The 24,356-nt window shown below is 35.3% G+C and overlaps 7 protein-coding genes across 14 annotated transcripts in view; 4 read left to right on the plus strand and 3 right to left on the minus strand.

Annotated features, from left to right (window-relative positions):
• The window catches only part of LOC105226522 (protein unc-79 homolog), a 31,720-nt gene extending 30,639 nt beyond the window's left edge, over positions 1-1,081 (plus strand). For 5 of the 8 annotated variants that reach the window (XM_029550320.2, XM_011205416.4, XM_011205421.4 and 2 more), the window contains 3 exons: positions 55-69; positions 297-416; positions 620-1,081. In XM_029550320.2, coding sequence (XP_029406180.2) covers positions 55-69; positions 297-416; positions 620-793 — 309 coding nt within the window. In that variant the 3' untranslated portion in view covers positions 794-1,081. The remainder of the gene's footprint in view (positions 1-54; positions 70-296; positions 417-619) is intronic. The other 3 variants (XM_011205418.4, XM_011205424.4, XM_011205423.4) reach the window with 1 other exon arrangement.
• On the minus strand, positions 810-2,603 carry LOC105226521 (DNA-directed RNA polymerase II subunit GRINL1A). Its single transcript, XM_011205415.4, has 3 exons — positions 2,310-2,603; positions 1,410-2,253; positions 810-1,348 (listed from the first exon to the last, which is right to left on the minus strand). Exons 1-3 carry the CDS (start codon positions 2,456-2,458, stop codon positions 1,112-1,114), a joined length of 1,230 nt encoding a protein of 409 aa, XP_011203717.2. The 5' UTR covers positions 2,459-2,603; the 3' UTR covers positions 810-1,111.
• A 238-nt stretch (positions 2,604-2,841) lies between these two features.
• Positions 2,842-5,551, plus strand: LOC105226525 (probable glutamine--tRNA ligase). Its single transcript, XM_011205427.4, has 3 exons — positions 2,842-3,001; positions 3,070-4,395; positions 4,461-5,551. Exons 2-3 carry the CDS (start codon positions 3,074-3,076, stop codon positions 5,491-5,493), a joined length of 2,355 nt encoding a protein of 784 aa, XP_011203729.2. The 5' UTR covers positions 2,842-3,001; positions 3,070-3,073; the 3' UTR covers positions 5,494-5,551.
• LOC105226524 (peptidyl-prolyl cis-trans isomerase NIMA-interacting 4) lies at positions 5,549-6,157 on the minus strand. The gene is made up of 2 exons (XM_011205426.4): positions 5,970-6,157; positions 5,549-5,919 (listed from the first exon to the last, which is right to left on the minus strand). The coding sequence occupies exons 1-2, from the start codon at positions 6,055-6,057 to the stop codon at positions 5,609-5,611; spliced, it is 399 nt and encodes a 132-aa protein (XP_011203728.2). The 5' UTR covers positions 6,058-6,157; the 3' UTR covers positions 5,549-5,608.
• A 240-nt stretch (positions 6,158-6,397) lies between these two features.
• LOC105226526 (DNA-directed RNA polymerase I subunit RPA1) lies at positions 6,398-12,405 on the plus strand. The gene is made up of 14 exons (XM_011205428.4): positions 6,398-6,825; positions 6,888-7,073; positions 7,137-7,317; positions 7,385-8,089; positions 8,152-8,492; positions 8,578-8,801; positions 8,907-8,990; positions 9,065-9,229; positions 9,295-9,453; positions 9,515-10,910; positions 10,969-11,167; positions 11,225-11,363; positions 11,433-11,699; positions 11,768-12,405. The coding sequence occupies exons 1-14, from the start codon at positions 6,483-6,485 to the stop codon at positions 12,326-12,328; spliced, it is 4,950 nt and encodes a 1,649-aa protein (XP_011203730.2). The 5' UTR covers positions 6,398-6,482; the 3' UTR covers positions 12,329-12,405.
• A 71-nt stretch (positions 12,406-12,476) lies between these two features.
• LOC105226527 (splicing factor YJU2) lies at positions 12,477-14,106 on the minus strand. Its single transcript, XM_011205429.4, has 4 exons — positions 13,896-14,106; positions 13,491-13,833; positions 13,209-13,434; positions 12,477-13,147 (listed from the first exon to the last, which is right to left on the minus strand). Exons 1-4 carry the CDS (start codon positions 13,917-13,919, stop codon positions 12,736-12,738), a joined length of 1,005 nt encoding a protein of 334 aa, XP_011203731.2. The 5' UTR covers positions 13,920-14,106; the 3' UTR covers positions 12,477-12,735.
• An 828-nt stretch (positions 14,107-14,934) lies between these two features.
• Positions 14,935-17,959, plus strand: LOC105226528 (checkpoint protein HUS1). Its single transcript, XM_011205430.4, has 2 exons — positions 14,935-15,050; positions 17,010-17,959. The coding sequence occupies exon 2, from the start codon at positions 17,049-17,051 to the stop codon at positions 17,901-17,903; it is 855 nt and encodes a 284-aa protein (XP_011203732.2). The 5' UTR covers positions 14,935-15,050; positions 17,010-17,048; the 3' UTR covers positions 17,904-17,959.
• The last annotated feature ends 6,397 nt before the right edge of the window (positions 17,960-24,356 follow it).

Consider the following 24,356-nt stretch of genomic DNA (forward strand, 5'->3'; position numbering starts at 1 on the left):
CCCAAATTTTGTAATAAAAATTACACTCATATTACTTTTTTATTTATTACACAGAGTCCCAATGCGAAGGTGAGTTAACACTATATAGTTTATCTATTTCTTTGAATTTAGAAAAATTTCTTACAAATATACAATTTAGAAATATATTTTGTACATTCCATTACCCTTTTTAAATTTTCTTTTATAAAAACTTATTATTTTTGTCTTTTAATATACTATTATTTAACTTTATGTTTATTGTGCAATAAACATTTTTTCATAAACAAACATATACAATAAAACAATAATACTTTCAGCTTTCCGAAATGGTGAATCTTCATTTTCTTAGTCTTCTCGAAGCACTCAAGGAGACTAATTCAACAATTTTAGGCAAACTTTTGCCGCTGTGGAGTCCGGTCTTATCCTCACAAACACAGGTGAGCAATTTAGGTTTATAAAGAAATTTATAAGAAATTATAATTTTTACTTTTATTATTATTTTTTTATTTCTTTATATAATTTGTTTTTTTTTTTATATTTTTTAACAATTTCTTTTTAATATAATTTTTTATTATTATAATTTTCAATTATAATTATTTTAATAATTTTTTTATGTATCACACGAATTTTCAATTTACAGCTATCTAAAACGCTCCATGTACGTTTGCAAAATGTACGCGATAATGCGCCCGACTTTGAGGAGCAGCAAACACACCCTTCAGACGCATTACTAAAGTGGCTGCAGCGACTGCAATTTAAAATGGGTCAAATCGAGCTGCAAGCCTCAACAGCAACACAATTTTATTCCATTTAAAATATATGCAACTATGTGTAATATAAGAAATTCTATAGTATTGTGTGGTTTATTGAGACCAGAGCACAGCTTTCAACATTACATACATATTTAAGTAGAAAAAATTAATTGTGTTTGCTTAAAAGCTGCACCTTAAAGTCATAACAATAACTTAAGCGAAATCTTAAATGTTACATTGTTTAACTACTGAGTGTCTACATACCATACATACATAGTTGTGTTGTTGAATATCGAACATAGAAAGTTCGTTTACAAACAAACAATTAATAAATTAACGTTCAAATAATATGGATGCTGTTGTTATTTATAGTGAGGCAACTAATTGTAGATCGTATATGTAACACCGCCACTAGACTTTTCCTCATCTAGTGGATCATGTACCTCATCGTCTTCGTTGAACTTTTGTTCACCTTCGATATGTACCGAAGGTGTGCGATATGTTGTGAAGGCAGTTTTAGATTTCAACTCTTCCTCTGTAGGCATTTTCAGGTTACGTTGTTCGAGACGAGCTATACGTGCAGCCAAACGCTCCTCGGCTTGTTTTTCTTGCAAAGACTATAAAAGATGAGATGTGGTTTCATAACGTGGTCATAATAGAAGTCAAAATTATACGTACTTTTAATTTTGCCAAATAATCGGTTTGTAACTCCACCGAATCGAGTAATGTCAACATCTTTGCGCCACTGTGTTGTATAAGAGGTGGTGTTGCAGCAGTAACTTCCCAATGTTTGCCTTTTTTTCGTAGGCGCTCCTTTGCCGGATCGTGCACATCTGATACAGTGGTTTTGTAAGGTTTGAACTTTTCCCGTTGTGGCGCTACTTGCAACTCAGTTTTCGCCACAAGGTAACGTACATGTTCCTCTACCTCCGCTAGTGCCGGCGTGCTACTGCGACTATCTTCACTAATTAAGCTTACTTTAGATGATGTAGGTTTTTCAGTGGAGTGCTGTATCTTTGATTTTATATTTGTTAACTTTTCGGCGACATCTATTGCAACAACCTGGACATCCACGACTTTATCCGTTTCGCTTTCTTCTGTCAGTGTTGAACCTGTTTCAGTTAAATTCGCTTTTGAACATGTTGATATTAAATTCTCAGACTCTGCTTTAAAAGATTCGATCTCTGCTAAATCATCTTCTGTTATTAACTTAGGCTCGGGTGGTAAAATTTTTGTTCGTCGTTCGTGCATTGTGCATTGGGCAATCACGCGTAATGGATCTAACTCTGCTTCGTCATCGCTATCAAGTATATCGTCTGTTGGATCACCATTTTGTTCACCATTTAAGTGGCCGTTCCACTCCAGACGATTGAGTACATCTTCGCCCTTAGAAACAATGTTTAATTCTGAGAACATGTTTGCCGCTTCATCAATATTATTTCGGCGATCAAGCTCTCCTATTACTTTGTTGTAGAAATCTTCTATGCGTTTTCCTTTATCTGGCAGCCGTTTTAAGTTGGCTCTGTATGAATGGTAAATTCTTATTTCTCATCGTATACACATAATTTTTGTGCTTACTTGTTTGCCAGTAACTTGCTTTGTCGCTCCTTGAGATCTAACAATTCCAAACGAGAAAGTTTCGTTAGATCTCTAACAGCATTATCTTGTTTAATAGTGGGTGCAACGGCGGGAATTCTATTCATAGGTGGCCGAGTTATTGTAGCCATTTTATACAAATTATTAGTTTGAAAATTATATTTTTTAAATCACGATAAACTTGATTTACATTAAATATTGCAATGACAACTGCTTTTTATAAAAACCGCCATAGAATATAAACAGCTGGTCGTAGTGATGCTGCCAATCGGTTAGTTCAATATATGTGTTATTCATTCATTTTTCTGAAATAATAAAAAAAAAATATATAGAAGTCCTAAAAATTTAAACTATAATAAATACATATTCGTAAAGTAGAAATAAAAACGAGTATTTTAAGACCTTTCCCGTGGTGCACGTTTTCGGAAAAGCCGCTCTCCTGAACCTTTATTATTAATATTAAATGTGCACATGTATAATATGCATATCGTTCGTAAATTCTTATTAGAGTTTTCCGTCATATAAAATTGAGACATTTTTGATGGTTGAATTGCATCAGCTGCACTTTAAATTTTGACATTTGCCACATTGCCTTGTTCAATTGATGGAGTGCAAATATTCATAACTTTTAGCGATTTCATCAGATTTTTCACAAATATTAATCAACGTTATAGGTAATTAGGTCTCTAAATAACTTTACCTACAAGTAAATTAACACCACGTTGTTTTTATGCACAAAAAGAAAGATGACGGACCAAGAATTGCTAACACAATTCCAGTTGCTGGGCATGAGCGAACAAAAGGCCAAAGAAACGCTAAAGAATGCGAATGTGACGAAAAATTTGCAACTGGCACTAGCTGAGGTGAAGGGTGCTCCACTCGGCGAAGGTGTTGGCATGTTGCTTTATCACATGGCTAGTAAAATCAAGCCGCAAAACGCTCATGAATTGCCATTAGTAACTCGATACATTGTTGACCGCAAATTAGATACGACTTTGAGGGTGGAGGCAGCACTTGAATATTTATTGAAAAATGTTCAAAAAAAAGGAGCTTCTGTTAATCTAAAAGAATTTGATGAATTTTGTGGAGTAGGTGTGATTGTCACTCCGGAGGAGATCGAGCGTATAGTGCAAGAACAAATAAAATTGCACAAGGATGTCCTCCTGGAGCAGCGTTATCACTTCAATGCATTTAAAATTATGCAAGAAGTGCGTGCACAGCTCAAATGGGCTGATGCGAAATCTGTCAAAGCAGCGATTGACGTTGAGATATTTGATTTACTTGGTCCAAAGACTGAGGAAGATTTGAAACCACCACCAAAAACTGAAAAGAAGAAAGAAAAAACAAAAACGGCTACAGTGACGAAGGCTAACAATGAATCAGCATCGAATTCGGCAAATGATAATACGGAAAGCAGTGATGGTGCTTCTACTATCGCTGAACTAATGAAGACAAAAGTACATTTGCATGCACCCGGGGAAAATTATAAAACTGATGGTTATGTGGTAACAGAGCACACTGAACGCCTATTAAAGGAACACCTTAAAAACACAGGTGGTCGGGTACAAACTCGTTTTCCCCCTGAACCCAACGGTATTCTTCATATTGGCCACGCAAAGGCTATTAACATCAATTTTGGTTATGCAGCTTCGAAAGGTGGCATTTGCTACCTACGTTATGATGATACAAACCCTGAGAAAGAAGAAGAGAAATTCTTTGTCGGCATACGCGACATGGTCGAGTGGTTGGGCTATAAGCCTTACAAAGTAACACACTCTTCAGACAACTTCCAACAGCTGTACGACTGGGCTTTAGTACTTATACGCAAAGGACTAGCGTATGTGTGTCACCAGACAGCCGATGAAATGAAGGGATTTAACCCAAAGCCTAGTCCATGGCGTGAACGTCCCATTGAAGAGTCGTTGCAGTTGTTCGAGGATATGAAAAACGGAAAAATTGATGAAGGCGCAGCAACACTACGTCTAAAGCTAACTTTAGAAGAGGGTAAAATGGATCCAGTTGCATACCGCATTAAATTTATACCTCATCACCGTACTGGAAATGACTGGTGAGTATATTAACTTTTGAACTAATATGTTAACGATAGTATAATTTCTTTCATTGATCTCGTAGGTGCATTTATCCTACATATGACTACACTCACTGCCTTTGTGATTCCATCGAAAACATTACTCATTCACTTTGTACCAAGGAGTTCCAATCAAGACGTTCTTCATATTATTGGCTTTGTAATGCTCTGGAAATATATTGCCCAGTTCAATGGGAGTACGGGCGGCTTAACATGAACTACGCTCTTGTATCGAAGCGCAAAATAGCTAAGCTCATCACCGAACGTATCGTCAATGATTGGGATGATCCACGATTGTTCACCCTAACCGCACTACGTCGTCGTGGCTTTCCCTCGGAAGCAATCAATAACTTTTGTGCTCAAATGGGCGTCACAGGCGCTCAGATGTCGGTAGATCCTAGTATGCTGGAGGCTTCAGTGCGAGATGTGCTTAATATAAGTGCACCGCGAAGACTTGTGGTTCTGGAGCCACTTAAAATAAATCTCGCGAATTTCCCACATGAACAACCCGTAGAAATAGAGGTACCTAACTTTCCGCATAACCCCGAATTAGGTAGTCACCGGATTGTATTAGATCGTGTAATTTATATAGAAAGAAGTGATTTCAAAGAGGATCCTGAAAAGGGATATCGCCGTCTATCTTTAAATCAAACTGTTGGCCTGAGGCATGCCGGTTTGGTTATATCGGTTAAAGAGGTGAAGCGTGATCCACAAACTGGAGCCGTACTTGAACTTACTTGCGATTGCATACAGGCCGAGAAGGCAGAAAAACCAAAGGCATTTATACAATGGGTTTCTCAGCCAGTCAAATTGGAAGTAAGGCTTTACGAACTCCTCTTTAAGCATAAAAATCCAGAAGACACAAATGAAGTACCTGGTGGGTTCCTTTCCGATATAAATCAAAATTCCTTGACCGTATTGGAAGCATACGCTGATCGCGCATTGTCCAGCGTAAAAGTGTACGACAAATTTCAATTTGAACGAATTGGATTCTTCTCAGTAGATCCGGATACTACGAAAGACCATATTGTTTTTAATCGTACAGTGGGATTGAAGGAAGATGCTGGCAAGAAATGATAATTAAACTTAACTACTCTTCAATAAAGTCGTGATGCTCCAAAAACAAAAATGATAACATATTGAGTTTTTTTTTATTACAAAATCTATACAAGCTTACAGCATAAATATCCGTTTATTTTTTTCCCTCCACCATAATAATGTGGTAGCCGAATTTCGTCTTTATGGGAGGATCGGTATACATTGGGTTGTTTACATTCGATATGGGCAAAGCAAAAGCCGCATCTTGGAAAGGTCCCACCATGGCACCACGAATTTGCCAACCTAAGTCGCCACCTTGTCGCGCCTTATCTTCACTGTAAGCGGCAGCTACTTCTGGGAATTTTTGACCAGCTTTTAATTTTTCCAGAGCCTCTAATATTTTTCCTTGTTTTTCACAGAGAATATGCCGCACTTTTACTGCATTTCCGCCTTTCTTTTCCTTACCTGGGCAACGTTAAATTATAACTAGCATAAGTAAAACATAATATTACTACCTTTGTCATCACCGGTTGCGGCAGCTCCTTTCTTGCTTCCAGATGATTTGTTGTCCTTGCCGCCCTTTGCATCCTTTTTTGGTGGCATTTTATAAATTGTTTATTTCTATACAGCTGGCTTGCTCACTTATTATAAAAAGGAAACTTGAAAATTGTAGGTTAGATCTTGTTGACAGCTGACTTTTTGAACTGCCATATTACATTAATACGTAGTTCCAAAATGCAAACATTTATTTAGTAGTATTCGGTAGCATAAATATAAACTGAATACAAATTGTTATGTTTTTTTTTTTAACTCTTTTGATATTATTTAAAATAATACAACTCTGAATAATTTCCAATTACGGGTTAACAATAAAACAATAAACTTTCCAACGTCTTTGTGCACCTTAAGGGTTCTTTGACGCATGCTGCTCTACCTGTCAAAATTTATTTCAAAACACGTTCTTTTCATAGATGTTTTAGCAAAAGTTGAGTTTCTTAATTTTCAATTTTAATTAAGAAATTTGAAAGATGGGTACTGCAAAAAAATTAGAAATCGATTTAATTCCAGAGGATTTGGAATTCGGAGTGTTCTCCAATGAAGAAATAAAGAAGCTGAGTGTTGTTAAAATTATTACTGGTTTAACATTTGATCCTCTTGGCCATCCTTTGCCCGGAGGTTTATATGACAACTTAATGGGTACTTATGGTCGACGAATGGAACCATGTGCTACATGTTATAACATGCAGGCATGTCCTGGCCATATGGGTCATATTGAATTAAACGCACTGGTGTTTAATCCTTTTTTTATTAAACTAGTACAGAAAATGTTAAGTATTTTTTGCTTGAACTGTTTCAAGATACAACTGAAAGGTATGTGTGTATATATTCATTAAAAGAAATTTCAAAATATACAAATTGAATTTTTCTTACAGATCATGTTTGTGACGTGCTGACTTTGCAATTACGCCTCATAGATGCGGGGTATATTGTTGAAGCACAAGAACTTGAAATATTTAAATCGGAGATAGTGTGTCAAAATGAAGAGCGTTTGGTGAAAACTGAAGATGGAAATTACGTACATCCTCGGATAGCGGCAATGTTTGAGTTGTTAAAGAAAGGTATAACTATATATAATTTTATGTTCAGAATATATAAAAAATTTTTGTGTCTTTAAATCATAGGAGAGTCTAATGCATGTAATAATACAAAAACTTCATGTGGAATACGTTCGGCCTTGGTTCATGCTGCTCTTCAACGTGTGCCTTTTAAGAAATGTATACATTGCGAAAAACCCTTGCGCAACATTCGTTATTTGTATCGGAAACTAGTTTACTACATCACAGCAGCGGAAATGAAGAATTCGTAAGCGATATATTTTTTTATTTTTAATACAATCACATAATGTTATGTTTAAAAAACTTCTACTTAGTATGCCGGAAACACAACAAACTATGGGTCAAAATAAATCAATTTTCGCTGATGAATGCCGGAAGTTTCTGAGACAAATATATGACAATTACCCGGATTTGTTAAAACTATTGTTTCCTCTGCTGAAACTAAATGCAAGTGGAAATGAATCGCCCGTTGATATTTTTTTCATGGACACTATACCAGTAATACCGCCAAAAGCGCGTCCACCCAATATATTACATGATCAGATTGTGGAACATCCACAAACTGGAATTTATAGAGCTATAATTGAAAATAATTCTGTACTACGTGTGGTCATGAAGCATCTTAAAGGGCTGAGAGAAGAACTTACAGAAGAGGCACAACGTGTATACGAAACTACAAGAGGAAAATCCCCATATGAAAAATTGTACAATGCTTGGCAAACGCTACAAACTTCGGTAGATTTGTTATTGGACATAACAGCTAGCAGAGATTCGCCATCGAATCAAGGACTTAAACAAGTTTTAGAGAAAAAAGAGGGCTTAATACGCAAACATATGATGGGTAAGCGCGTTAACTATGCGGCCCGTACTGTCATTACGCCCGACCCAAATATCAACGTTGAAGAAGTCGGTATACCAGATATTTTTGCACGCAAGTTAAGCTACCCCGTGCCAGTAACACCGTGGAATGTCGCCGAACTGCGGAAAATGGTTATGAACGGTCCCGACATACACCCTGGGTAAGCGAAAATGTTTAATACTTCTATTCGTCATCAATGAATTGTAATAATTTTTCTATCAGCGCAAATTATATACAAGATGAGAAAGGCTACACGACGCTCATACCAGCAGATAATGCAGCAAAGCGTGAGAGCATGGCAAAACTACTATTCAACTATCCTGAAAATGGTATTAAAGTAGTGCACCGCCACGTTCTCAATGGTGACGTACTCCTACTCAATCGACAGCCATCACTTCATCGACCATCAATAATGGCACACAAGGCACGCATTTTGCCGGGCGAAAAGACATTCCGGCTGCACTATTCCAATTGCAAAGCGTATAACGCTGATTTCGATGGCGATGAAATGAATGCGCACTTCCCACAAAGTGAAGTAGCTCGGGCTGAAGCATATAATTTGGGTAATTGGAACGAAAAACTATTAAATCTACATTATTGATATATTTGTAACTCCTAACCTATTCTAAAAATTTATTTCTTTTGCAGTCAATGTGGCTAATAACTATTTGGTACCTAAAGACGGCACACCTTTGGGCGGCTTAATTCAGGATCATGTTATATCTGGTGTAAAATTGTCAATTCGTGGACGTTTTTTCAATAGGGAAGACTATCAGCAGCTTGTGTACCAAGGACTCTCACATTTACGCGGCAAAATTAAATTGCTACCACCCACCATCCTGAAACCAACGGTACTTTGGTCTGGAAAACAGGTCAGTTGGTTGTTTGTTGTTAAGACTGGAACGGCTTAGCTGGTGCAACAACAAATAATAAAATCAAGACTGATCTAATTTTTGTTAAACATTTTATTTACTTAGGTACTTTCTACAATAATTATCAACTTGATACCCGAAGGCTACTCACGCATCAATCTACATACACAAGCTAAAATCAACTCAAAAGTAAGCAAAAACGATTCATCACTTCTAGCGTCACATATAATCTAATTATTATTATTTTTTTAATATCCTATAAGCAATGGATCGTATCACCAGCTCATGAAGCTGCTTGTGCGCCCGTGGGCGGCAGCGATTTATGTGAAAGCAATGTTGTAATTCATAAAGGCGAACTGCTTACCGGTGTACTCGATAAACAACAATACGGCGCCACAACTTACGGTTTAATACATTGCATGTATGAAGTAGGTGTGACTGCTATAGATATAACTACATATACTAAATCTATTGAACTCTACCATTTTTACAGTTGTACGGCGGTGAGGTCTCCACCTGCTTGTTGACGGCGTTCACGAAATTGTTTACTTCATTTTTGCAACGAGAGGGATTTACGCTGGGTGTGCAGGATATCTTAGTTACAGCCGAGGCTGACACACAAAGGCGTAAAATAGTTAAAGAATCACGAAAAGTGAGTGTAAAATGCCTTGAAGGTGTAAACAATAGTATTATCGTTTTTGTAATAATTGTAGGTTGGTGACGCCGCAGTTGCTGCTGCATTGGAGTTGGATGAGATACCGTCGCTTGATGTGCTTGTTGAAAAAATGGAAGAGGCCTATGCGAAAGACCCTAAATTCCGTGTTATCTTAGATCGCAAATACAAATCGTTGCTCGACGGTTACACCAACGATATAAATCGTACTTGCTTACCCAGTGGACTCATATCCAAATTTCCACAAAACAATTTACAATTAATGGTTCTCTCCGGCGCAAAGGGTTCTATGGTCAACACTATGCAGATCTCATGCTTATTGGGGCAAATTGAATTGGAGGGCAAACGTCCACCGCTCATGATATCTGGCAAGTCATTGCCGAGCTTCACAACCTTTGAGACGTCACCGAAATCGGGTGGTTTCATTGACGGCCGTTTCATGACCGGCATACAACCACAAGATTTCTTCTTCCATTGCATGGCGGGTCGTGAAGGTCTTATTGATACTGCTGTGAAAACATCCCGTTCGGGTTACCTACAACGTTGTCTGATCAAACATCTCGAAGGTCTTAGTGTTGGCTATGACATGACGGTTCGCGATAGCGACAACAGCGTTGTACAATATTTGTATGGCGAAGATGGATTAGATATAGTTAAATCAAAGTTTTTCAATACTAATTTCTGCATGCAATTTTTGGCGCTCAATTACACAGCAATCATTCACTCAAAAGAGCTGAAAAATATCAAAGACGAACAGACACTCATGAAGATCGCACGACATGTGAAGAAAATACGGAAATGGCAAAATAAACGCGAAGAAAAAAATATAACGTACGAAACGAAGAGAATACATTCGGCATTCACTGATTTCTCAGCCGATGCACCAACCAAAGCGAATGCACTTGAGCTGAATCCCAAAAACGGACGCAGTATGGATTATGAATACAAACGAAAGCTTTGGCGTAAAGCTGATGTCGAAACGAAAGAGCAATATGAAAAGTCAAGCGCACGTTGTCCCGATCCCACTACATCTCTTTACAGACAGGACAACTGCTATGGCAGTGTTTCTGAGCGACTAGAAAAAATCGTCGATGAATATATGAAAAAGTATCCAAATAGTAAAGCGGCAATTGACGACATAATTTACTTGAAAAACATAAAGGCATTGGTGTCGCCGGGCGAGCCAGTCGGCTTATTAGCCGCTCAGTCGATTGGTGAACCTTCGACGCAGATGACACTGAACACTTTCCACTTCGCCGGTCGTGGTGAAATGAACGTCACGCTCGGTATACCGCGTCTGCGTGAAATTCTCATGTTAGCTTCGGCTAATATCAAAACCCCTTCGATGGATATACCAATAAAACCGAGTGAGGTTAAAGGCGCCAATAAGTTGCGTATCAAGCTGAATCGCGTTACTCTAGCGGATATATTACAATGTAAGTTTAGCATAAAAACCACGAGATAACAATATACGTATAATAATATATATTTCAGTTGTTAATGTGAAAACTAAACTGGTTCTTAAGCCTGAGCGCGCATATCAATACAAGCTACGCTTCCAATTCCTGCCCCGCGAAGCTTATCAGAACGATTTCTGCGTGCGACCAAAAAAGGTGCTAAAATATATGAGTGAGGTGTTCTTCAAGCTATTGTTCCGTGCCGTTATAAAGTCTTCAAAGGCCAAATCTTCTGTGTAAGTTGCTCTTATATCATTTACATATAGTATAAAATAAAATGCATATATTTTTAGCATTGATATAAATGAGGATAAAGATGACGGCGATAAAAATTTGGATGAAGATGAATCTAGAAATGAAATGGGTGGCCAATCCAAAAGAGGGAAATCAACAAATGTCATCAATATAGATTCGTCGGATGATGAACAAGCTGTAATATTAAACTTACAATAAAATAACCGAATTATGTGCATTAACATATACTTGCCGTATATTTTCCAGAATGACGATGACGACGCGACTGGCCGTAAATTCAAAACGCGGAAGCAAGATGAAACTGAGTATGACGATCCCGAAGTTTTGGAGGAAATTAAAGATGCTGATGATGACGATGATATAGGAGACGCAGAAAATGATGACGAAGTTAACGAGGATGTAGGCACATCCGATGCAGGCGATGCTATGGTGGAAAAAGTGCTCAGCAATGAGATGGTCCAAGAATATTCATACGATAAGGAGCTGCATCAGTGGTGCAAACTTACGTTTAATGTAAGTAAATACACTACTAAACCCGTATATAAGATATACATATGTAATAATTCTCATGAAAATTTCAGCTTAACATGAAATACAAAAAGCCTGATATATCATCTATTATTCGAGAATTGGCTGGTAAATGCGTTGTACATCAAGTGCAGAATATTAAACGTGCTATCATTTATAAGGGCGACAATAATGCACAATTATTGAAAACCGATGGCATTAATATTGTTGAAATGTTCAAGTACAATGATATCTTAGAATTAAATCGCCTTTACTCCAACGATATACACGCTATTGCCAGGACGTATGGCATTGAAGCGGCGGCGCAGGTCATAATTAAAGAAGTGACGAATGTTTTCAAAGTGTATGGTATCACAGTGGATAGACGACATCTCTCATTAATTGCCGATTATATGACGTTTGATGGTAGCTTCCAACCACTTTCACGTAAAGGCATGGAACACTCATCCTCACCATTGCAACAGATGTCATTCGAATCCTGTTTGCAGTTTTTGAAAAATGCTGCTGGCAGTGGACGTGCTGATGAGCTGAGTTCACCGTCAAGTCGATTGATGGTTGGTTTGCCGGTACGAAATGGCACAGGTGCCTTTGAGTTATTAACAAAAATTTGTTAAAAATAAAAGCTCCAGCTAAAAATTTATATAAAATGAATAAATCACCTACTTTGTAATATATAAACTTTTTTTATTTAGTTAGAGATTTTTCTTTGTTTACTAGACAAAGACTGCCTGGCACATTTGGCTGGAATGAAAGTGATCGAGATTTTTATATTTCTTTATAGTGACTTTATTAATTTGTTTGCCTATGCCTTGTGAAAATCCTTACGTCGAAGTTCCCACCTCTATGGCTTTGTCAGTTTCAATTTTACATATACATTTAATTTACTTATTTACAATATATCATATAACAGCAGACGTGCATGGCGGCAGACCCTTATGTATTTCAAATGCAGTTAGTGTTGATCATGCGTATAAAAAGTCCCTTACGGAATCTTGTTTGCATATATAAATTGATATACTACTCATTCTGATTCTTCAGAACTACTTAGATAATTTGACAGTAATGAGAGTCCGCCATTCTTAGCTTCAGCGGGTTTTTGACTATCTGATGTTGTTGTTGTTGTCGTCGATGATACTTTAGCAGCCTGTTTAACCGTAGTTTCTGTTATTGACGGAGGAATATTTGTATTTTCCTTTGAGAGAGTAGTTGCTGCAGTGGGGTTTGATTTAAGGATGACAAGTGGAGTTTTACGTTTTACGATCGGTACAGACTTTGTTGTTAAAGATTTAAATTTGACGGCATTCGCCATTGTTGGTAGATCAGTTTTGGCTTTCTTGGCTTCTGTTGGTAAAATTGGTTCATCCTTCACTTCTTCAATAATTTCTTCCGCAACAATTTTGTTTCCGCTTTTACTTGTTTTAAAATTTATAGACCTATTTAGAAAACATTATTTAAATTATGGGCAATAAAATACGAGGAATTAGAAAAGCTTACTTCACAAATTCGTCATCTTCTTTTTCTTCGCGCATTAATCTTTCTTGCTCCGATTCCACGTTGTTATATTGTTGTAGCATAGATTCGTAATCCACGTTGTGCTGACGTCGATTTAAGTCCCTTAACTCTTCCAACGATTCAAGCATTTCAATTTCATTGCGCGATTGCTGTGTCCTGTTTTCAAGCAACTTCATTGGATTATTCGCCTCTTCCTCACGTTCTTCCTCTAAGAAACGTGATTTAGTTGTAATGGAATTCATATACATTTATTTAAATGCCTACCTATTTGCCTACGAGCTTGTTCTTCGGCCAGTTTTAGAGCCATGAAATTTCGTGTAGCGCCTGCTTCAATTTCATAATCAGTGTTTTTCGGATCGGTTTTAAAGGAAATTTCCTGTAGACAACGCGTACACTTAATGTAAAAACGGTAAATACGTATTCCTAAATATGTTTCATTCTCAACATCCTCTTTTCGAGCATTGAACTTTTTCCCCTTATAGATATATTCTCCACATGTCTTACATCTCATGTTAAATGGAGCCATTAAACGAACGGTATACTGCCTGTTTTTGGCCAATTTCATACGAGGAATCTTTGACGGATCAAAGTCCGGAGGATAATATTTCTGTAAATGTATTAATTATTAATATAGCATGTTGTTTAAATCTTTTGATTAATCTGACATACATTCAACACTTTCCGTTCAGACATTTTGCGGCGAGACTAAAAAGTTATAAGTGCACTGCAAATAATTCTGAATCCAATCACAGTTGAATTTCTAAACGATAATTAATATTTTTGGTAGAATTCTATAAAAAGAAAAAATAAATAAATAACAAATGTTACAATGTTTATATTCAACCAAAAATATCTAGAGTTGAGAGCCGGTAGTCGATAATTGTTCAACGTAACTTTATTCAATCGACCTTGCCATACTTAGAAATATTTACAAATAGGAACGCTTTCTCACAACTCGGCGCTTAAGTACTTTGTTGTTGCTGTAGCGGTACAATTAGTTAGCTCGATAATGTAGACTAAATTTGATTTACATGTTCCTGAATCTGGAAAGAGGATTTGTATTTTAAGCAATTGTAAATGCTTCTATATTTTACATTTATTTAACTTAAAGAGCTTTCAATTCGGGGATTCAGTTGTTGGTATTATAATACCATGTTCAGACCGAAAATTAGAAAGATCAAAAAACAGCTGTTATTGTCTTTCAAGAATTCACATCGCTTAGTATTTATCAAAAGAAAAGATTGTCATATAGTATTAATAATAAAAGCCGTCTCTTTTTAAATATTTTCCATATAATAGAAATAATGGATGCATTTTTTCATTTGTTAAGTTGTTTTTCAGGTAAAATTGGAATCATTGCAACAGCCGAAATCGTGTGATTAAGTGTCGGTCTGAACATGGTATAACATATATTTTGAAAGCCCATATGCGTATGGAAATTTATTTGTACGTAATATCAAGTGAATAAAGCAGTATGGACATTTCATTCATCATTTGTTTAGTAATGCTTTTTTAGGGAAAGTTTCAGCTCATTTTCCTTGAAGGATTAACATAAAATAGAAAATTAACATGAAAGTGAGTCAACTTTATAATTCAATCTATAAATTTGTACAAGACATACGACAAAAGATGGAGGGCGACATCTAGTTGACAAGTTTTCATTCTAAATTTCTTTAAAATTAACAATTGGCAATTGGTACCTGGCAACGCTGCGGTGGCCGTGATTGTCGGAATCAATTTTTGATATTGTCGATGAGACGTGTGGTTTTTAGTAAAAATTAAATCAAAAATTGTTTAAAAATACATAAAAAGAATAAGAAACAGGTAAGTTTTGTGCAAAAGAATTAAGTGTAAAATGGAATGACATGTTGATGCATATATATATTAAGTTTTCAAGAGTTATATTATTTCACCATTGAGATGAGACGGTGTAGTAGTCGTGATGACTGCAACACGGTTGGGTAGCTAGGCAGACTTGTAGACAAAATGTCGACTATTGAGAAATTGACCAGATAAGTACTAAACATTCAGTATTAAAAAAATCGTAAAGCAAAAATTATGAATAGTATTATTTAGCACATCGTTTACATACATTTTGTAAAGGTTTCGGTTTATGCAGTGTATTTTTATTTCGGTATTGATTTTTCGTTGCTTATATCCATCAGCTTTTGGAATCGTATTTAAGCTCTTAAATTGACATTTGTTGTAAATAAATGTAAGTTTTAAGTATGTAATATATTGGATATGCCATCTACAAATGTGAAGAAACCAATATGAAATTCTTGTATGAAAATACAAAAGTCGAACATATTTGAGAAATCGAAGAAGGTGTATGCAACGACCAAACAGCCCCCATTTTGCTCTTTATCGTGCGTTCATAACGATCTGCAACGTAAACCTCCAGCGCAAATGGCGTGTCTTGGCTCCATGTGTGTCAAGTCCATGTGCCTGTTGTATTTAGTGTTCAACCAGCTCGTGTTTGTTCGCATTTGCTTTTTATTTCATTTTCGGTTGACTTCGTCGGTGCTCTTTGTGAGACCAAAGTGTTTTCTCAATAATAACCGACATGGTTCAACTGCAATTCGTATTTATGGGTCACATTTGAGAATATAATTTATTTATATTTCATAAAAGTTAAATTTGTTAATTCTTTTAATAATTGTTTACGCCAGTGCTAGTAAAAGTGTGAATTTAAATATGTTCAAGTTTTTGGAATGAAAAGTATGGTGCAAATGCTTTGTTTTTGTGTATTTTGATATCAAAGCACCGAATATGGTGTAATGAAAGAATTTTGTTTTTCACTATTTTACAGATTCTTTTGCATGATATAAATAATTTGTTTTTATTTATTATTGACAAATTTATGTATACAAAGTGTTGTCGACTAATTTTACTCGTAACTACCACAAAATGGAGGGTATATGTATGTTTCTTAAACGAAATATTTGCCAACAAATCATACTTTTAGGAAATAAAAACAGAACCTATTTTCTGCATTAAATTTTTCATATCAGTATAATCAATGTAGGATTGGAATTTTTTTTTAATAAATAAAAAAGTAAAAAAAATAATATTCAATTTCAAAGTATTATTGTATATCGCAATTGTTACACCGAGGCACGTTATAAAAATGCTCTATTTCAACAATTTATTCCGAAATTGAAGTATTGTCTTAGACAATGATCCGTGTAAATTTCATGAAGGTATATTGCAAATAAAAAAATTTTAATATACGTGGACTGGATTTTGATCGTTCAATTTGTATGACAGCTATTTTCTATATGACCCCGTGTATGTGCAGACTGACAGATATGGCAAATCCTTTAATGGGGTCTCGTACTTTCCCTACGAGTTGTTATAAACTCAAATGAAGTTAATATACCCTCAAGTCAATGTTAATATACCCACTTGATCGTTACTTATTCGATTTAAAGAATCTCTGTTTTTTTTTTTGCGAAATACTCTTTTTATACAAAAGTTACTACTACCACATCTCAAATCAACGAAAAAATATTCTAAATAATTGCTATAGTAGTACAAATTGAATTAGAATTTGACCTTGTGATAAATTCATATATGTACATATTTTTAAGAGCACTTTATTTAGTGCAATAAAACGAAAAAAAAAATATTTTCATTAATTCATACGTTATTAGTAAGATAGATTTGCTATACAAAAAGTAGAATAGAAAGAGAGACATCAACACAACTTTGAATTTTGTTTTTCTTCTTTTTATTCTTTATCATGAAACACATATTCAAATATGAATGGATCATAAAAAGCCTACATAATTTAGCAAGTAAAAAAAGAAAATTTACACTATGAAGTTTCGTGCCATGATGCAGGATCCTGAGTACATGCGAGAATTTCTCTATATTATTCAAACATTATCGAAATTGGCAAAAGCATGTGTAATGAAAATATCTATGGACAAAGTCTACTTTGTAGCCAATGAGGAATCCGGTAGTACCGCGCCATTAGTGTGGGTGGAAATTGATCCGAAGCAATATTTCGCTGAGTACACAATGCAAGGTGTCGACAGTGAAAATGATCCACATATTGTGCTAAATATACCGACATTGAATTTGGGAACTGCACTTTCCTTACTCCGTAACAATCCTTCTTACTGTAAATTGAAGCTAACAAATTTACAGTTTCCTTGTCTAACAGTTGACATTGATGCGGCAACTAAGAGTTCAGATAAATCGCGTCGCGCCATGCATCATGTACCTGTGGATGTAATACCACGCTGTGATTGGCCACATTTCGCCGTGCCTACCATTCCAGAATGTAAGCTAGTGTTAAATGTGCCATCCAACCGTTTAATACGTGGTTTAATTGATAAAATAAAGAATCTCTCGCCGACAATAATCTTTTACGCCACTTCTGCCGGTGAAATGAATTTGGTTGCCGAAACAGATATGGCAACAATAACAACACGTTATCAAAATCTTGAATTACACACCATAAATCCAAGTGATGGCGACAAGAGCAAAGAGCACATAGAGGCATCTTGTTCGGTGGATTGTAAGAAAACTGCATTATTTTTCTCGGCTCTGCAAATACCATCGACAGAATTATCGTGTGGCATAGCTGATGATCGACTCATACACTTAGAAGTAAATGTCCGCGATGGCGTTACCATTCACTCCAAATTGCCAGCTGTTTGTATTTAACATCAACCAACTTATCAATAGTTGAACAATAAACTCACAATTCTTTCTAACATTAACTTATCAGTATTTTTAATGCATTGTAGGTTAAGTGTGTCAGTCATTGGACACTACTCATGTTTTGCATTTTAACTAAGAAAATCGTTTAAAATGGTATGTTTGAAAAATCTCAATCGAAGCAGCCATCGATTTATAACGGTATGATAATCATAATTTTCTGATAATTTGCGTTTATTAAAGAAATTTTAGTTGGTGCACATATCGGGGAGTGGGAAAAATAGGTTTTTTTGCTAGTGATATAGAGATTTTGGTAGTTAAGAATATTAAATTATTGTGCGTAAAAATGTGTTAGTAAATATTTAGTTTTGATAAAGCCTCTAGTATTTATGGAATTCTTAAGTCCACCATTCAATATCACCTCAACGAAAAATTGTCTGCGTTCTTTTTGACTAAGTTCAGCTATTTCATTAATTTTCGGGGCATTGAGGTACACATAGAGACATAAAGAACATTTGAGCAAACTGCGCAGTTGAAGTTGCTCCGAATACAAATAAAAGGCTGAGACCGCACCGTTGTCTTACTAGGTTGCAAAATAGAAGGGGCCGAGGTGGAAGTAACTTACGACATTCTCAAATTCTGGGTTGTATCTTCGCGAAGACAGAGCTGCACTTAGCAAGAATTTATTTAGAAAGTGGGTTTCCGAGCTGCGTAATAATGCTTAATTAAAAACGAGGACAAAAACAGGAAAAGTTACCACAGCGAAAGGTAACAAACACTTCTACCAAATGTCGTCTGAGTCAGAAAAGGTTACTATAACAGTATTAATTTTTATATGCGCTAATGGCACTTTACTTCTTCCGATGGTTATTTCCCCTTACTTAGGCCCACCAATAGATATAGTAAACAGCATGCCTAGGCCGTACTGAAAATGGTTAGATAAAAAGTGAAACGTTCTATGCAATTTTTCCCACCAATAGTTTTTTTTCAGATAATATTATTTATTTTATATGCATACGAAAATATTAAGCTTTAAATTTACATTCATCAGTGTTACATGTTTTATTAAAATTAGTTTTGTTTTTAAGTAAATTGTTATTTATTTATGTATATAAAAACTTATTGTGTTTGAGCACTATTATATTTAATTTCAAAATACTAGTGTTGCTTAAGAATAGTTACAGTTACTTCAAGTTTTACTTTTATAGCATTCAATTGCAAAGAGATGTATATATTATTGAATTTATTTGTTTTAAATGTACTTTTATTATTCTTAACAAAAATGTACATTTTTCTTAAATACTATTTTGTTTTCTTACAAAATATAAATGTCCACACACTGGATCTTTAATGCCCGGTTCCAGTGCAAGTGATTGTTCCATTTTTTGATAAATATTTTCCGGCATAAATTAAAATATTAATTTTTTTGCCTCGAAAAAGAGAGCTTTTGAATTTTTTCGTCTATCGTCTGCGATAGCAATTGTATTTGGGTACATTTCGTTGCGGTTAAGTAACCCTTATTTTATTTTAATTTGGTGGTTTTCCTAACTGACGTGTATCATTAGTCGCCAAAACCACAATTTCGAAAGCTGGATATCAGCAATCGGCTCTTGGTAATATTTATAACAAAAAAACATATAACATTATAAGCGAAGCACGACCGAACATTTCTGAGGATATAAAAGAGTTACTTTACAAAAGATTACTAAGAATACGCGGGAAGGAAAATATATACCTCTATAAAACATTATTATTATCATATACATACATATCGTAGGATTTAGCTGTTCATTATTTGTTTATAAATAAAATTTCCTTATATTTGACGATCTGTCAAATTCGCATCCATAAATGTTTAAACTTTACATACATTTGTACAATAACAAAATATACAATCCTCACACCAGTGAAATCTGGAGAATTACTTTTGCCAGCTTTTGAAGTATTTACAGTCATCCCATAAAACTTCTCTTTATCATGACATTTGGAGAGTTTGCAGTTACATATACATATATACCACAATCTGTATGTATGTAGGTACATATGTCGGGATATTTAATGTGAACTTCGCAACAAAGTCGGTGACATGTAGTCAACCTTATTAAGCCACTGTCGTTGCCTTTATGATGTAAGTCGTCCTAATTTAAGCCTACGCACTAGGTACCTTACATGATGATTAGTCGTAATTACACTACTGTTTGAATGGGATGGTTGCCATTTCCAGTTGAGTTCAGTTAAGTTCATGCTTGAGTAAAAATATCAACCTCTCGTTCAGTTATCTAAGGACACATTCATTTCCACTCAAAACAAATTTATACCGAGTATTTCACTCGTATGTTAGTCGAATCTGTATGTTTGTAATGTGGTAATGTGTAGCTTATGGCCAACAGTGTGCAGCAAAACTTGATTATGAATTTTTTGCAATATCCATATCCATGATAGCAATAATCCAACTCCTTCCTACTAGTGTATGAAATATATGAATACATCCATACAAATACAGTGAGCACTTAAACTCAAGCACCCAAAGTTATTAATAATTTCTCGAAAAACTTTAATCATATTTTATATCAGAGGCAGCGCCGATCAAAAATAAGTTTTTGGTAAAAACTACCTTTAAACTTGATTAAATGAAAAAGAGAAACATAAAAGTTAACTTCGGTTGCACGGAAGCTTTTACAAATAAAAAGTACTCTGTACAATAACTTGATGGGTCAGTTGGGCTTCGGAGGTTGTGCTGTTGCTTTGGGCATATATTATGCCAAATTTCGTGAACATAATTTGTCATATAAAAAAGTTTTCCATACAAGCACGTGGTTTGGATCACTTATTTTGTATAGCAGCTATATGCTTTAGTGGTCCGATATCGGTGGTTCCGACAAATGAGTAGTTTCTTGGCTTTTGCCAAATTTGTATCTTGTTAGAGTAGTTCGCTTATATAGAGACAGACGTACAACATAATGGCTGGTAGTTAAAGTGATGTGGGCGTTGTCAGAATCTATTAGTCTCCATATAACCTCGGTGTATGGATGTATTTAAAAATTCAATCTTTACAACCGAATATTAGTCAACTGGATCTTTTTTTTTGCTTTTGCTTCAACGAAATATACACTACAGAGCAAATTTTAAGCTATTTTTAAATGAATATTGTTAAGCAGGAATGACTAAAAATTACTTTTGAATCTTATTATGTTCGTAGTGTTTTACCTGATGTTTTTTTTTATTTTGCCGACACTATTATTTTCGAGAATTATCGTCACCTGAAATGCAAAATAACGTAACAACATTTTCGGAAATTTACAGTGGCATGAATGAAACACGAAATAAAATGGAACATGACTAAAAAAATTTTTAATATTGGTTAAAACTGGTTTATATCTGAGGGCAGAACCTGATAATGTTGGACATATGTAATTTGAAGTAGTGAATCGTAATCAATAAGACACTCAATTTCGAATTTTTTTATGATACGTTATTTTGCATTTCAGGTGACGATATGTGTATTTTGCGGGGTCTCCAATGTTTTTATAGATGTTAAAAACTTCATGGCCACCTTATTATACCCTGTTCAGGGACAATTTAAATATGATTGTAAGCTATACAATTAATATTTGTGAGCATTTAACTTATCTGTTAGAGAATATATTGTCCATTTTATGTTAGAAAAAGGTTTTCGAATTTTATTTCTACAATAAATTTCTAATTAACTTAAGCCACCTGTTCGAATAATTCCCAAATTTTGACACATGTTGCATACTTGATATTTCATTAAAACTAATTTGGAATAGTTCATTTGAGATTGGCTGTAAGCGCCAATGCATTGTTTTCCAGGCCAAAAGTAATTGTCATTTAGTGAATAATGCGACCTTGAAAATAAAATACTGAACAAAATTTTAAGCTTTTGCCAGCACTGTAGGCAGGTATGCACATACATATGTATGTACGTGTATTTATTGTACATAAACATGCGCAAAAGTATGTACGTAAAGTAAATAGAGAATCCAGTTTTATTTCGAAACTGTGGATCAGCGTTTAAAATCTTGTGCCAACTACCGTCTTCCGAATCTGGTATCTGGTATCTGGTCTATATAGAGTTCCTTTATCAATTTTGTTTATTTTTTTCAATATTTTTGTGCTTCGCTCTCAAACGCAGCGATACCTGCTGATCTACATACTATGTGTACATATTTGCTGTGCCCAGAGAACTTTGATTTGTTTGCATATAAATATATTATGTATTTGTTTTTGACTGATTAACTTGAGTTATTGAGTGGGGGTCATTGCGTACTCTTCGCCGCCAGAGCGCATTCGCTGCTCTCCAAATTTTACCTCGTATGGGGCCTGATAGCTTTACATACATACATATGCATATGGGTATATGTATGTACATAAATATTTGGTGTTCTCTGTTTCACTGTTGCCACTGCCCTGTTCATCAATATTCATTTTGGTTATAAGCTCGGTGTTTTATTTAATATTTGTTTGTGATTTCATTTTCAATGGTTTGCTTCAACTTGTTTGGCGATGGACATGACGAATATATTTATTTGTTCCTTTATGCTTATGAAAGTATTCGTTTTGGTCACTCATATTTATGTGAAATGAGAATTCAAGTGTGTTTGTTCCCTTATGTTGCTATTGTTTGTAGTAAAGTGATTTATTTAGATACTTTTGCTTTCGTTTAGCTCAGCTATGTTCTTTTATATTTTATGTTCTCAAAATAAAGAAGCGAAAAATTTAAGCAAATAATGTCAACAAATAATTAAGCCGAATAATTACTTAAATACTGCAAAGGAACTCGAGATATAATAATTTGTGATTTTTGAGGTTAATAATTCTTTTTATACTCTTGCAACATGTTTTAACAGAGTATAATAGTTTTGTTCACCTAACGGTTTTTGTATCACCTAACACTAAATGATCAGGATTTTTTTTGAAACCAGTTTTTTTTGGCAATTTTTACGTTAAAATATTTTATATTTATGTTTAAAAACTTGTTTTAGATGTGATATTATATAAAAAAGAATTAAATCAAGTTATTTATCTTTGAAAATTGTTTTTGTTGAACGTTTACCGATTTCGGCTGCACACAGAAATAGTACGCTCCCAGAATTCTATAAAAAAATAAAAAAAAAACTTTTATATGAATAATGTAAAAAAATACTATATTACTCGTTATCAGGTTGACATCTGCGAGGTTGGCTCTACACTAGTTACTGGCGTCTACTCCCTGGAATGGAATACCACGCTTTCTTAATAGCACCACCAATTCTGGCCAATGGTTCCACTCCATACCATAAAAATGCACGCCACCATGTTTTAGCTCTTTTTTGGTGTATTTTAGGTTTAAGGTTCCCTTCAGATGATTAGCAAACACTTTCGGTCCAATTCAATTTACTTTTGTTCCATCGCTTCATAATACACCTTTCTAAACTCTTTCATCACTCTTCACGTTTCTTTTTTTTGCAATGTGGCGTCAATTTGAGAAGTCAGGTCCTTCTCCACCTAATCTCTCCAAAGGAGTGGAAGTCTTCCTCTTCCTCTGCTTCCCCCGACGGGTACTGTGTCGAATACTTTCATAGCTGGAGTGTTTCTGTCCATGCGGACGACATGACCTAGCCAGCGTAGCTGCTGTCCTTTAATTCGCTGAACTGCATATGTCAATGTCGTCGTATATCTCATATAGCTCATCGTTCCATCGAATGTGAAAATCGCTGTCTCCAACGCGCAAAGGACCATAAATCTTCGAACCTTTCTCTCGAAAACTCGTGACATCGACTCATCAAATGTTATCATTGTCCATGCTTAAGCACCATATACTGTCAGGACGGTAATAATGAGTGACTTATAGAGTTATGTTTTCTTCGAGAATGAAGTCATGTGTAGAAGTTCACGCAAGTGAGGAAAGTGTTTTGATCGTCATTCACTTGGGAATGGCTAGAAACGATTCTTTTAGATATGACTCAAGCAGCTCACGACTTCCGGTATTAGACCAAGTATCCTCTGCGCTATGGCATTTCAAGCACTTTACGTACAGCTGCAACCGAAACCATTTGTTTTCGGAAAATGCAAAAAAAACAGCCGGTACGATGAGGAGCCTCGTGTCGCAGCGGAGAAAAAGCAGACTGCCTAACTTGCAACGTTACGATCGACCACAACACGTGCGGGATAGAATAGTTACCGGCAGTTGAAGAGGGAAGCGAGACGCATTTGCAGACAGAAAAAGAAAGAGGCCGAAATGCGTATGAAGAGCTTAACAAGCTGGCCGACAGGGGTAATCCTCGAAAGCTTTACGAAAAACTGAGCCGACTAACCTCTGGTTTTATGTGATTTTATTTTCGTACTTGAGAAAGCGTGTTTTTTTAATAACGATGCATCTTTGTGCTTAGAATGAATAAAATCGGTTAATTATTTGTTGATTGATCTTTAAAAGAAGTGTTGTGGTCAGTGAATGTGTAG

The sequence above is a fragment of the Bactrocera dorsalis genome, unplaced genomic scaffold, assembly GCF_023373825.1.
Source record: "Bactrocera dorsalis isolate Fly_Bdor unplaced genomic scaffold, ASM2337382v1 BdCtg037, whole genome shotgun sequence".
In the NCBI taxonomy this organism is placed as follows: Eukaryota; Metazoa; Arthropoda; class Insecta; order Diptera; family Tephritidae; genus Bactrocera; species Bactrocera dorsalis.